Source organism: Saccopteryx leptura, chromosome 2 (genome assembly GCF_036850995.1).
Source record: "Saccopteryx leptura isolate mSacLep1 chromosome 2, mSacLep1_pri_phased_curated, whole genome shotgun sequence".
Classification (NCBI taxonomy): Eukaryota; Metazoa; Chordata; class Mammalia; order Chiroptera; family Emballonuridae; genus Saccopteryx; species Saccopteryx leptura.
Window position 1 is genome coordinate 242093895 of NC_089504.1, and position 13921 is coordinate 242107815.

The following is a 13921-nucleotide window of genomic DNA, read 5'->3' on the forward strand; positions in this document are numbered from 1 at the left end:
TATTTATGAAGTAAAGGGAACCTCTGTAGGCTGTCTCAGATTCAGACTGGAACAGAGTGGGTGGGCTCCCTACAGGCCAACCCAGAGCTTTCGGGGACATTAGATGGCCCATCTGAGAAGAGTAAAAGAAGCCAAGTCCTTCCTGACCAGCCGGTAGAGTGAAGTGGGAGTAGGACCCCAAGAGATGAGGCACTCCCATCCCATGGCCAGAGGCCTCTGTGGGCACCCAGGTCTGGACCCCCCTTCTTCCTGAGTCCCCTCTGTCCTCTGGCCCACTTAGTGACTGCCACGCTGGCCAGGCAGTGCCCTGGCCCTTTCTTAGAGCTTGCTGTCTCTAAAATGCAAACACAGAGGTCAGCTTGTATTGTCCCTAAAATAATAGAGCACCCCCCCCCCCGTCCCGCGCAGGTTCAAGAAGAAAGGAGTGCAACCCCAAAGTATTGTTTTAATGTCATTTACATGGCCTCCAACATTAAAAATGTTTTCTCTAAGAGGAAAAGGAGTATAATTCATTCTTTCCCTCAGTAAGACTTTGCAGACATTAATGTCACATTTTAGTTTCGACTTTTCTCTTTTCCATTAGGAGAAGTTATTCCTGGCAGGCTTGGAAATGGTTGCTTGGACGGATGTAGGGTGCAATTGCAGTGGGCAGTAGATCTGACCAGATCCCGCGACTCCTGGAGACTCAGGTCCCCGGCTGCGACGTTGGAAGTGCGGGCTTCGTTTCAAGTACCCTGGTCTGCACGCGATTCTCTGTGGTCATCGCTCTGAATTCTAAGTGGGGGTTTTTGCTCAAGACCCCTACCTCCCCCTCAAAGATTGTACTAAATCTCGATTTTCTTCTCTGTTGAAAAAAAAGGGGGAGTTTTTCAATCCCTGCCTCGTTGAACCCACTGCGGTGCGCTCGAGAAAGCCAAGAGACACGGGCGCCTTGCAGGCCTCAGAACTCTCTGCCAACTTGCGGACTGTCCCCGGGACGCCCCGTTGTTGTTCGATGGGACTTGGGGGTTGCCATGGTAACCAGGAAATCGAGGGCCCTCTCGGAAACAATCGCCAGGAGCTTTTCCACGACGAACCTATGTCACTTGCACCCCAGTGTTTTTCGGGTGTGATTGTGGCTAGGGAGGGAGCTGTCTCGGGTCTCCGCTTCCAGACCCTTCTGTCGCGGCAGCCCCCAAAGGCCGGAAACCCAGCACCCGGAGGCTATAGGAGACCCGGTGCAGCGCTCGTGGCCCCGGGGCTGAAAGGGAAGAAAAATTAGAGGTCTCGACCAAGCAATCGTTTTGGTGACGGATCCCTCCAGTTTGGGGTTTGGCCGCCCTTCCTCACCCGCACCCTCACCCGCCTTCCTTCACCTCCTTAACGTCATTACTAGAGTTTTCACTCGCAGCTTCGGAGGGTTGGCCGCCTCCATTTGCCCACCCCCCTTCTCTGCAGCGAAGGGCTCCTCCCGTAACTGGGGCCTGTTGCCTCCTCTCCGAACAAGCATCTCCCTAAAGAGAGGGGTAAGGGATGCGGGTGTTAGCCCTGCAGATAAGCTGGCCATTCCAGCGTCAATAAAACAGCTTTCTAGGTTCTCTTGACCCAGGGAGACCCAAGTCCGAAAAGCCTGGTCGGATTTTGTGAATTTCCAAAACCGCTGGTCTGGCTCATTTGGATCATGGTTACCTGAATCCTTGGGTTCATTGGGAGATACAGAGCTGAGCTTTCTTACAGAGGAGTAAACGAATCTCACGATTCCTATTTCCTTTGTTTTCTTTGCTGCTCTGAGTTCTGACTCTGTGGTGTAGACAGAGAGGAACCATTGCCCCTAGCCCCTTTAAATAAAGCGCTTTATGAAACATCAGATCGAATTTTCTCCGGTGGGGACGCCTTGCCCTGTGAGGCTGGGGCTGGCTGGAAAGAGGCCGGCGAGCAGCCAGAACTGGAGTCGTAGTTTCATCTCTGGTTTTGAATCCGGCCCTTTGAGCAAGCTTAACACGTGTGGATTTAATTTCCCTCTCTTTCTTGCTCTCTTTTCTCCCCCCCCCAACCCCTCCTTATGAGGGAATAAGAAAAATAGTCTGCCGTGTCGACAGCGCGACACCGTTCCCTTTGCCAAAGAAAATTTGTCTTTCCAGAGCCCCGGAGAGCAGCGGGCTCCCAAGTTTCCATTGCACCCTCAGTTGAGGGAGGGGGTCTCCAGACAGCCCCCCACCCCTGCCTGCATCCTAGACCTGGAGGTATTAGTTTGAGTCTCTATCTTACCAGGTCACAGCGCTGGAATTCAGTATATTTTCCTTCACATCTTTAGAGGCTGTGGGGATATGCTGACCATGCAGACATGGTGGCTACACTCAGGCCTTTCTACAGGTTCTGGGTGGCAGATATGGCTGGAGACCTCAGGCTCAGCACAGTCCACAGGATAGGAGGTGATGGCTCCAGATTCAGCTCAAGACCTTCACCCTTCTCCTCTACTGGGTACCCTCAAATTGAAAGGGGCAAGAAGATAGCTCTTTTGCACCCCAAGTGTGGCTTGTTATACCACCTTCTGGGCCTTGCAAAGCTCCAGTCTTGATGTCTCCGCTGGGCTTCCAGAATGAGGCTTTGCTTCCATTCCTTGATTTCACGACCCTGACCAATGGATAAAAACCTCATCCACCAAACAGAGAGGAGTGGGAAGGAATATTTCCAAAGCACAGGAAACAACACCAACATGAGTCACGATAAGCCAAACGAGTTGCAATAATAATCGGTGGAACCATTGGAGAATAGTGGATTATTAAAATAACATCGACAGCCCATATTCTCCCCAAATACATCCGGTCAGAAGAGGTGGGGAAACTAGGAATTGAAGGAGACATTGGGAAGTTAGATATGGCCGTCCTGGAAAAAATATATAATAGAGCCAGATTTAACTAGGCAGGAGGAAAAGTGACCCCCTGAGAAACCAGAGAAATTCCCACCCTCAGTCTGACCCTCTTTCGAAAAATGAGTTGGTCAAAGTTTATAGTTTTGTCATCATTTCTATTGTTGTTAAAATACTTATTAATTTTCCCAGCCCCAGCTGCACTTCTCCCTACTTTTCTCCTTCAGTGGAGACGTGAGTCAGGCACGACACATCTTGAGAGAAACAGAAAGGGCTGGACTCTTAAGTGAATTCTCTTTTGAGAGGAAAAGAACTATGGTGACTTCCTTAAAAACTAGGCAAAAGTAAAGGGAGAAAAAAAAAAAGATCAACAGCAGTCGATCCTCACTTTTGTTTTGTTTTTTACTTTTAAAATAGGAGCAAAACCCCGTTCTCCTATCCACTACAGTATTAAACTCAGGGCAGAAATTTGGCGAAATGAGGAAAATAGATTTCGGGAGAGAACCCGAGCGGGGAGCAAGGTCAGGGAACACCTCAGTCCTTCAAAAGGAGGACAGAGATGGTGCGCATTACAGTTTCTTTTTCCCAGTTTACTGCCCAGTGATGGGGGGGAAATAATGAAGATTCTCAAATCTAGTTGAAATCTTTATTTTTTATTTTTTCTCTCTGTCTCCCTGATGCGGCCTCTATAGAGTGTGGGAAAGCAGACCTGAGGAACTGAGCATGTGGAATCCTTTGTGAGTCTGCGGGGCTGTTTTGGGGCCGGCACCGGGGATTTGAGAGAAATGAGGCAAATGGAAAGGAACTCGCCCCGCTCAGGGTTTCGCCTTCCCTTTGCAGACCCAGCGGGCCGAAGCTTTGGTTTCCGGCCCACCTCGGCCCAGAGGTCAAATACAACTCTTGTCGAGGCTTTGGGCTAAGAATTTTGGGTTGCGCTCTTGGCATCTGTGAGCAAACGCTGCGCCCAAGGGCCTCGGATTGGGGAAAAGATAATGATGAATAACTTGGGAAACGAAAGCGAACCTCAGGGAAGCCAATGCGTCCTGACCGAGAGTGGGGACATGGGTTCTGCTTGCTGGAAGCAGGGGAGTGTGCGGCCCGACTGGCCCGGGCGCCCGCGTCCGGCGCTGGAACCCACTGTACTCTCCCCACGGGCCTGACCTTAGCTCCTTGGGGGGAGCTCAGTCGACCGAGTTCCTGCACGTTTTGCCGCCGCTCCAGCCCCAGAAGACTCAGCCCTGGATCCAGGCCAGACTTAGAAAAGCCCTGGGGACTGGGGGCGCGTGAAAGCCGGGATCGAACCCCGAAGCTGGAGGCCACTCCAGACTCCGAAGTCTGGCTCCCTCGGGGCCCCTTGGCGGGGAACTTACCCTTCCGGAAGGGCAGGCGCTCGCTCGCTCGCTCTGTGCTGGACAGGCCTAGCGCTCTCCTCCGCGCCGCCGGGGGCGTCTACGCAGCACTCGATTCCCAAATGACCCTACCGCGCTCCCAACTGCGCGCAAAAGCTCGCGCGCATCCTCCACGGGGCTGAGTAGAACTTATGCTCATCGATGAGAGCAAAAATAATAATAAACGTTATTATGAAACAAACTAGAGCTCCTCGTCCTTCTGCAGACCCTGGCGCTATCATTTTTCTCTGCAGAAATCACCCCTCTCTATCCCCACCCCACCACCCACTCGCACCCCGCCCCCGCCCGGCCGCGCGGGGCCGACTTGCATGCCCGGAGTTAGCTAAAGGGACCGTTCGCAGAATGTACTTTTTCTTAGCAAGACATATTACGGCCGACTCTCTTTCTTCCTCCCAACGTCTCTGTGTCATTTCCCCTCCGCGATAACCCAGTAATTACTTCTATGCAGGTCTGTAAGGGAACACTGAGTTATCGCGTCCCAAACACAACCAGCTACCAGGCGCCGCAACCATCACTTGCCCAGAGCTCCTCCTCAGAAAAAAAATAATTTTTACATAATAAGGGACTCTCTTGCCTCCTGCAAGAGACCTCATTCCCCCTGGAACAACTTGATTGCTTTCCAATCGTGGGCTGAGGTGGGCTCCCACCTCCCTTCACGAAAAGGCCTCCTCCCCCTCCCTAAGAAAATCGATCTTGGCTCTATTTGTGTCTGAAGTTCGCCACCCCCATTTCCCCAGATGGCGCTAGGTTTGTTTATTTCTTTATTTATTCCCGTGGCCGAGGCGTCCGGGACTTGTGGCTGCGCAGACCAAGGGACTGATAGGCGAAGACGGAAAGAAATTAACCTCCCGCCACTGCCCCCCAGTCGAGCGTGACAGCGCGCGGGCGGGTTGCGTGACTAGTGACGTCTCCAAGTCCTATAGGTGCAGCGGCTGGTGAGATAGCCAGTATCGCCTGGTTGCCTCTTTATTTTATTGGGGTATGCCTGGTAATAAACAGTAATATTTAATTTGTCGAAGACCACAAACCAACTTCGAGCTGGGAGGTACATGCTACTCTTGACAGACGCTGGAAGAAGGTTTGGCCTAAAAGGGGTCTCTTTTGGGGGTCTTTTCCAAACTCCTCACCTGAGGCCCCCCACCCCTACCCCACCCCAGCGAGGCGTCACTACTGGCTTCTGCGCTGGATAGAAGAGGTGGGATTTTTGGAGGTGAGTGTCGCCCTGGAGAGCTCTGGGGAGGAGGGGGGATAGGTTTCTCTCAACTCTTCCTCTGTCCTCGGAACCCTAGTTTCCCACCCTAGCTCAGCCTTGCTGAATCCCGCCTTTCAGCTTTGCTACTTCTCAGGGGCAAAATAACAATGTACTCTTTTGCATTTTGCCTTCGGGTGTCTCCTGGAATAAATAGATTCCCCCTGGAGGTTTCAAAATCCCAGTTTTTGCTTGGTGGCCCACTCCATCTGCCCTGCTTCATAGATTTAAGCGAATCTGGCCAGGCAATGACTTGGGGGAGTCCAGATTTTTCCTCTGGAGAGGGGCCTGCAGGTTATTTATGGGAATTTATTTTATCCGAAAATCTCTGAGAATTTACAGGGATTGAAGAGGTCTTTCTGGATTTCCCTTTCCTTTTGCCAAAGATGCAGGCATTCAGCCTCATCCTGAAGCCATGTTTGTTTTCTGTCTTTGGCCCCGGGGGTCGCCTCCTTAGCAAGCCCAAAGTCCTCTAAACTGACGTTTTGGAAGGGTGAGGGTGTTTTCACAAATAAATAAACGACCTCGGGTGAAAGGCTGTGTGCAAACAAACCTGGAAGGTGGAGTTAGAACTGTAGCAAATGCTCGGGTTGGTTTTCTCCGAGGTTGCCCCACTTTTAGGGTTGGGCAGTTCGTTTTGGAATTCTGCAACGATGTGGCAGGCCTGCCCTGGGATTTCAGCCCCAGTGGCCTCAGAGGGTTACACCCAGGCAGCTGCTGATCTCCAGGACGTTTCTCCTCCCTTCATCCCTCTACCCAGACCTTGGCCTGCAGATCCCAGTCTCTAATCAGAGCCTCAGAAAAGAACAGGGTGAGGAGGTACAGAAGACAAGAATGGGAACCCTGACATTTATCCCAAGCACTTGGTGCTCCAATCTGGGTCTGCTCAGGCTAAAACCTACTGACTGTGTTTACACTTCTATTGATCTCTTCAACTGGACCCTCAAAATAATACATTTTGGGGAGGAGCAGGGAGATGAAAACCTGGGCCAGGCCCCCAATGACTGTTTGATTATTTTAATAAAACTGAGCATTGCCTGTGTACACATCCAGCCAGGGAGGTCTGGTAGCTCTGGGGGGGTGGGGGCCAACAGCGATTTCTTGGCATCTTTGATCTTGCCCCCCATCCCAACGCACCTTCACCCTGCCTTCACCCCGGAGTCATTGAGAGTCTGGGTGATGAGTGGGGAGGGGGGAGAGATGTCAGAGCGGCTAGCGGCGGCCCGCTGGGCCAGGCGGGGTCACACAGCTCTCCTTCTTGAGGTCAGCGTTGAAGAGAACGCGGGCGATTCTGCAGAGGAGGCGCGCAGCGTGTTGTGTGCACGCGTCGTGCGTTCAGACTCTGTTCTCTGCACAGCCCGCGTCACCGAGATTACTTCCCGGGCAGAAGCCGACCGCTTTGCGATGATTTGTGTAGGATTTTTTGCAGCCACCGAGCCGCACTCAGAGCAGCAGAGATGGATGGACGCTGGGAAGGGGGTGGAGAGGAGGGGGTGATCTCGAGGTCTGGGTTTGAGAGTCGTGTTGTGATGTGAGTGTTCGGGAAATCTAATGGAAAATGTGGTTGGGGGAGGGAGTGGGAAGGAATAGGGAGGGAGGGAGGGAGTCAGGGAGAGGAGAGAGAGAGTGAGAGAGAGAGTGAGAGAGAGAGGAGAGAGGAGAGAGAGAGAGAGAGAGAGAGAGAGAGAGAGAGAGAGAGAGAGGCAGGCAGCGTGCAGTAGGAGCTAGTTGAATAGGCAATTCCAGTACTTTGTACGCATCAAGGCAGCCCAACGTCACTGAGCTCAGCTGAGTCGGCTTGTATTTCTGAGAAAGAGAGAGAGAGAGAGAGAGATCTTACCTCGGATTCCGGAACTTTAACCCTGAAAGCGGCACTCAGAGAGGACTTGGACCATTCCCACGGCTTCCTCTGGTCTCCCAACTTTCCTTCCCTGGGAGTTCCAGGGAGGTGCAGGGCATCGAGCTTATCCTATTGAGGGTGCCCCCCGAGGCTGCTGTTTTGCGTTCTTTGGAGCCCTTCTGGCGCCTGACAACTTGGAAGTCTTTAGGGAGAGAGCAGCGCAGAGCGGAGGAGGTGTGTGTTGGAGGTGGGCCGTGGCTGCTGAGGCTCCAGCGGTGGGTGCTCTTTTGTAGGCAGCAGTAGCCGCTAGTCCGGGCACGCAGTCCCCCGCATAAACCCGGAGCCACCATGCCGGCGCCCCCGCCTCGCCGCCGGCTTCCCTGCTAGGAGCACAAGGGATGTGGTGAATGCACCGGCTTCACCGAGCGAGGTAACCTTGCCCGCAGATGGCCCGGGAGGCTCGGGAGGGAGCCACCCGGCCGAGTGGGCTGCGGGAGGCGCGCCTGGCGGTACTGCAGCCTCGCCTTGGATTCTGCCGAGTCCGGCTCGCAGAGATTTCGCGCGGCCCGGAGCTACCGGCGTGTGGGGCCGAGCAGGCGGCCGCGGCCGGGGTGAGCGACTTGGTTTCCAGGATTCGCGGCCTGGTTCTGTCAAACCGCATCTAGTTCGCCTCCGCCAGCCCCTAGCTCCCGGGGACCCTGGCGAGGGCGCGGGGTGGGATTATCCCCGCGGCCAGCGGTGCACGGGAGCGCACGTGGGGGACGCCGGCCCCGCTATCTTTTGTTGTGAGCCGACTGCGGGGCTCTCATCACCGCCTCCCGAAAACCCCAAGGGCGTGGTGAGGGAAGTTTTCGGGAGTCGGGCCTCAGCAGCTGTTCTCGGCCCCATTTCTGGGTCTCAGGCCATGGCAGACCAGGGTGGGATTTGGCTTTTTGCTCGAGAGGCTTCTGAGATTTGGGGAGGCCGTCCCTTGCGCCTCCTTCTGTCTTCCTGGGTTTCCAGAGAGGAAATCTCTACTTGGGAACGTACAAGAGTTTGGAAGGAGATCAGAGCAGAGGCAGTCTCATCCGGGCTTGAACAGCTCTGCAGCTGCTAATTTGTGTGTCCCGACCTCCTATGCCTGCGAACACGGGCCATTCTGCGCGTTGCGTGGGACCTAGGCGGCCGATTCCACGACCGAAGCTCAGGATTTCGCTGGGACCCATTTTGTCCTCGCCAGTGCCGAGCTTAGGCCTGCATTTCCAGCGAGCCAGGCCCGGTTGAAGCTCGGAGAAGCTCCCCTCGGCCTGGCCGCTCGACAAAATGCCCGACCCGCGCTGGAGAGCAGAGAAACCCGGAGAACGCTCGTCTCGGGCGGCAGCAGAGCGCCGGCCACCAGCACACCGAAGCGCGTCTCCCTCCGAACTGCTGCGCTGCGCTTTCCTGCCTGGCTGTCTTTTGGGTCCTTTTTGTTTTTTAACGTTACTTAAGGTTGAGAAAAGGGGAGGACTCTTAATGTTAAAGGACTTTTAATTTTAAGGCCTGTAACTGATAAAAGATGAACATGAATTCTCTTTCAGACAGGTCTCTCGATCTGCAAATCTTTCCCTAAAGTTTTGGGTTTTGCAAGAGACGGGTTATTTCAGACATTTTGCCTGCTGCACAAAACTATTCTGCTTGCGAGTTTTCATAAACAGAGCTCTGGTGACCTCCCGAAATTCGACGAAGAAAAAAAAATTCTCAAAAGGACAATGGGTTTTTGTTTTGTTTTTGGTTCGTACCCAATGGCTTCCAAAAATACCCAGGCCTTATCTTTATTGGCTCTTCCAGAAGTCCAGACAAATTTGACGGGCTTATCGCGGGAGTCTGCGCAGGGTAGATGCGGGCCTCGCCTCCTCCCGGTCTGACGCGGGTCTTTCGCAAGAGGTTGTGCGTGATCATAAAGTAATAGTAATGACAATAATAACGAGACCTTCTGCAGCCTCCTTCAGCTGGGAACGGATGTACTGGTAGCTGGAAAGTGGGGCCTCAACTGCTCCCTCTTGTTACTTGGACTGCTCTTCCAACCTCCTCTCTCTCTCTCTCTCTCTCTCTCCCTCTCTCTCTCCCTCTCTCTCTCTCTGTTTCCTGTCCGCAGTGGAGGACCCCGCGCGGTCACAGGTCCTGGGGCACACCATGGCCGACGCAGACGAGGGCTTTGGCCTAGCGCACACACCCCTGGAACCTGACTCAAAGGATCTACCCTGCGATTCAAAACCAGAGAGCGCTCTAGGGGCCCCTAGCAAGTCCCCATCGTCCCCGCAGGCCGCCTTCACTCAGCAGGTAGGAATACCAGCACCCAGGGGCCCTCTGCAGAAACCAAAGCCCCTCTTGCGGGCAAGGAAAAACCGGTTGCCCACTGTCCTTAATTGTCCCCTTTCCTTTTTATCCCCCCCACTCAATTACACCTTCCTCTGCTCTGCCTCCCCAAAGACTAGTATATTCCAATCCACTTTATTATGACGATTATCTTTATGGCCGGAGTATTTTTGAAATGCATTTAAGTTGTTAGAGAAGCCCTAATTATCCAGCTATTTGGGGCCAGCTAACAAGAACCCAGATCCTGATGCACTAGGTGTAGACTGGGCCCTGAGCTCCTCATTAAGGGCCAGGTCAGCGGCCGTTTCAGGCCGGCATGAGCGATGGCTTGACCCCTCTTCAGATCTTCCGTAGCCTTCGCCTCCGCCCTCCTCCTCCGCGCCGCCGCCCAGAGCCGCGCGGAGCACCATTTGTCTTGCGCCGGGGCCTGGTCGGCTGGCGCACAGGGCTGTGAGGGAAGAAGGGCGCAGGGAGCCGCGGGCTCGCCAGCCTGGAAGTTGGGTCCAGTGCACTGGGGCGCATGGCAACCCCTGCAGACCTTGATGATTTTTTAAAAGCTGTCAGATGGCGCGAAGCGGGATGACTTAACCCGAAGAGATATTTGGACCTTGGACATGGCTAAAACCTTCTTGGGGCTTTCGATGTCCTTCCTGACTAGTCCATCACCTCTCTGCTCTTCACAGGTCTCAGGAAAATATGTCAATTTGTAGAGATGCAGAGAGAGCAGTGGGCACGTAGTTGCGGAAACTTGGGAGTTTTTTCTTTTTACCGAAAAGCCAATCCACTCATTAGACGGTATGGGTTATTGCAAAACGAAGACTTTGTATATAATTTTTTGCATCGCTTTTGTAAAATAACTTTTAGTTGAAAGCAGAAATGTTAGATGGCTTAAACTGTGCTTGTAATTAAAACAGCTTGGGTGAAAGAAGCTGAATGTGAGGGGAGCCTGGAAGGTTTATTAATATAGACATTTGAGGATTCATTTTTGTTTTGGATTGCAGGGACCTCTTATTATCCATAAAACTTTTAAATTCAAAATCGCACCTATTCTATATTTGCGCCTCCATGGTAAGACTAAACACATACCTAGAGAGTATTTGAATGCCTGTATGTTTGCGTGTGAAAATCTGAGTCTCCATAAGAACACCCCGAGTGGCTTTTATTTTCCTTTAGTTGCATCTTGGCTACAGTGAATTGAGCCTGGTCCTGTTTTTCCACAGTCCCCGTCTCCCCATTGGACATTCTAGAGCACCCTGATGGCAGTTTTGTTTTGTTCTCTAGTCTTGTGTACCTGACATTAGGAAGAGACTCTACCACCACCATGGAGCATATATGGGAATTCCTGGGCAGGGGCTGCCTGGGACTCCGGAGCCCATGTGGCTCTGCAGTGGGGCTGGGGACAGTTTTCAGCCTCCGAGCCCACTGGCTCCAGAGAGAAGGAAGAGAAGTCTCCGTGTTTAGGGGCAGTTTGGGGAGCAACGGCCCACTGTCCCGGGCTTGTCCTTGTGACTTTTCTCTTCTTCCTCTAGGGCATGGAAGGGATCAAGGTGTTTCTCCATGAAAGAGAACTGTGGCTGAAATTCCACGAGGTGGGCACAGAGATGATCATAACCAAGGCTGGCAGGTGAGCTGGTGGCCTCTGTGGAGGGGTAATGGAGACGTTGTGGGAGAAATGGGGAAGAAAAGGGGAGTGGGGGAAAAGGAGAAAGCAGAGAAATGAGAGTGAGAGAGGGAGAGGGAGACTATTTTGTTCAAGAGGATTCTGGTTAAAGAGACATGGAGAATTCTTCTAGTGAGCTCCATCAGGGTGGGAGAAACACCTGGGTCAGCTGCAGAAACAGGTATTTCTTCCAACTGGGCATTTCTTCCGCCTCTTATATAAGGAGAATCAAGAGCTTGGAAGGCTGTGCTATGTGAACGTGTTAGTCACGGAGAGACAGAAAGGGAGACCGGGGCAGGGGAGAGAGAAGGGGAAAACAGAGAGGTGCAGAGAGGACTCAGAGATGAGACCCTGTTTCAGACTTGATTCCTCGCCCCCATCCTCCTCCCCACCCTCTCTGACCTTGGAGTGGTTCCAGAGTTCCACCCGATTGCCCAAGTCGGAATCGTTGAATGTATGTGCTACCTCTTTCATTGTTTATAGAAAGCAGGCGAAGCCTTTGAAACTGAACCGGGGCTCGGCCGGGCTCTATATACAGACACCGATAAACACGGCAGTTTCGCCAAGACACTCACCCTGCAGTTCCTTTTTAAAGCTCGCTGAGTTTTAGCTAGAAATATAAGACTTCTGGTGGTGGGGTGGGGGTGTGAGGAGACTCGTGCAGCTCTGTATCTCAGAGTACCAGTGCGTGCGCGGGTGCCCAGGCCTAGGGACATCCTGGCCACATCGCTACCATACGGGACTGGGCCTCAGCGTCCCGAAGGGCAGAAAGCCTCGCGTTGACCCAGAGACAGCGGCATATGAAGCCAGAGAGGCTGCTAGGCCCAAGCCACCGAGTGTGTGAAGGGGGAGGGTGGAGCTGCCTCGCCGGACGCCCCCGGCTCTCCAGCCCAAAGCCTCCTGCAATAAACTGACAACAGTGACATTTATTATTATTTGAAATTAAACAATGTCTGCTCCCCCGCTCGGCCTGGGTGAACTAGGAGGCGCGTTCTGTTTATACCAAAGAACTAAGGGTTTCTTCCCATTCCGCCGAGGAAGGAAAGCCACGGCCAGGCCCTCCTTTCCCCCAGAGCCTGAGCCTGAGCCGAGAGGATTTAACTATAAAAGGCCTGCGCGGCCTCCCGTGCCTCCGCCTCTGGACGCGCTCAGCTCAGACGGGTAGATAAACACCGAGGCTTCGACTGAGGCCTCCACACCCCTGCCCGCCATCGCCGCCGAGCGAGCCAGGATCCAGCTACTAGTCCCTTCGCCCCGGGCCAGCCTTGAGAATGCTAGCTTTTCCGAGCACCTCCTTCCCGAGTCAGGAGGGAAATTTGGGGGCGCCTGTGCGCGCAGACAGGGAGAGGGCATAGCGCAGGCAGGGACACCGGTTCTCCAACCACCCAAGCCTCTATCCTTGTTCAGGCCCCCGACGGACCTTTTCTGGAACCAAATACGAATAGCTTTTGAATTTCTTTGCCGAGGGTCAAAGGGTTTAAGACTCTCCAAGGAAAGAGTGCCTTGGGGAGGTTGTGGGATATTTAGGAATAAATCTCTGCAAAAGGCTCGCATTAGAAGTCACCAAATGAGCTCTCCTCTGGGGGCTGAGGACTGAAGGCAAGACAGGGTGTGTGTGAGCACCTAGGTTTGTTCAGTCCCTAGGGCACACACACCTTGGTGTCCACGTGACATGGCAGCCCTGCCCAGATTGGCCAAAGCACCTGGGGCTGGGTGGAGGGAGAGGCCAGCTTTTTACCTATAAAGCCTCCTGCTGCCCCTCCCTCCCCCAATTTAAAAAGTAGGTGTCCGGCTCTGAAAACAGCATCAAACAAAAGTTGATATGGGGGTCCCCATGCAGGCATCTTCAGAAACAGTTCTCCCGAAGTCCTGCCTCCGGGTTTCTATTTTCCACCCAGATAGACTTAGTGGCCAGCCTCGCTCCTTCGCCTTTCTCCTCCCCATAACTTCAAGGGAAACCTGGGATGGATCTTGGCCAGAACGGAGTGGGGGCCACTTTTGTCTTTTCCTGTTTTTAAAGGAATCTCTTCTGCCTTTAAAGTGTGTGGGCATGCTCTTTGGAATATTAGCTTTAATTCTCTCTCTCTCCTTCTCTCCCTCGCTTCTTCCTCCTTCCCCTCTCTCCTAGGCGGATGTTTCCCAGTTACAAAGTGAAGGTGACTGGCCTTAATCCTAAAACGAAGTACATTCTCCTCATGGACATTGTCCCCGCTGATGACCACAGATACAAGTTTGCAGATAATAAATGGTAGGCCCCCAGTGGCAGGTGGGGAGGGCACTCCCCTCCCCCACTGACCCACTCCACAGTTTTTGAGTCCCTGCAGTGCTCCAGAGGCTTTTGTTGCCTCTCCCCGGCATCCCCCTGACCTCACCCTGAAAGGTGAGGGTCATTAACCCCCATTTCAGAGACGAGAAAACTGAGGCTCAGAGGAAGTTAAGTGCCTGTGTCTACAGCCGCAACCGCTGGTTGTCAATTTTTAAAAAGGGTATTGTTACCAAGCGCTGGAGGTATTTGGAGGTATAAAACCATTTACAGTTACTTTTTATGAGTTACCCGCTTTGAACATGCCTTTTTATG

The 13921-nt window shown here is 53.1% G+C and overlaps 1 protein-coding gene across 3 annotated transcripts in view; it reads left to right on the forward strand.

Annotated features, from left to right (window-relative positions):
* The first annotated feature begins 7004 nt into the window (after positions 1-7004).
* Positions 7005-13921, forward strand: part of TBX5 (T-box transcription factor 5) — a 42591-nt gene continuing 35674 nt past the window's right edge. Inside the window, exons 1-5 of one of the 3 annotated variants that reach the window (XM_066365980.1) lie at positions 7005-7037; positions 7640-7776; positions 9463-9647; positions 11213-11307; positions 13472-13591. In XM_066365980.1, the coding sequence (XP_066222077.1) occupies positions 9501-9647; positions 11213-11307; positions 13472-13591 (362 nt within the window). In that variant the 5' untranslated portion in view covers positions 7005-7037; positions 7640-7776; positions 9463-9500. Of the gene's footprint in view, positions 7038-7226; positions 7777-9446; positions 9648-11212; positions 11308-13471; positions 13592-13921 lie in introns of those variants that run through there. The other 2 variants (XM_066365983.1, XM_066365981.1) reach the window with 2 other exon arrangements.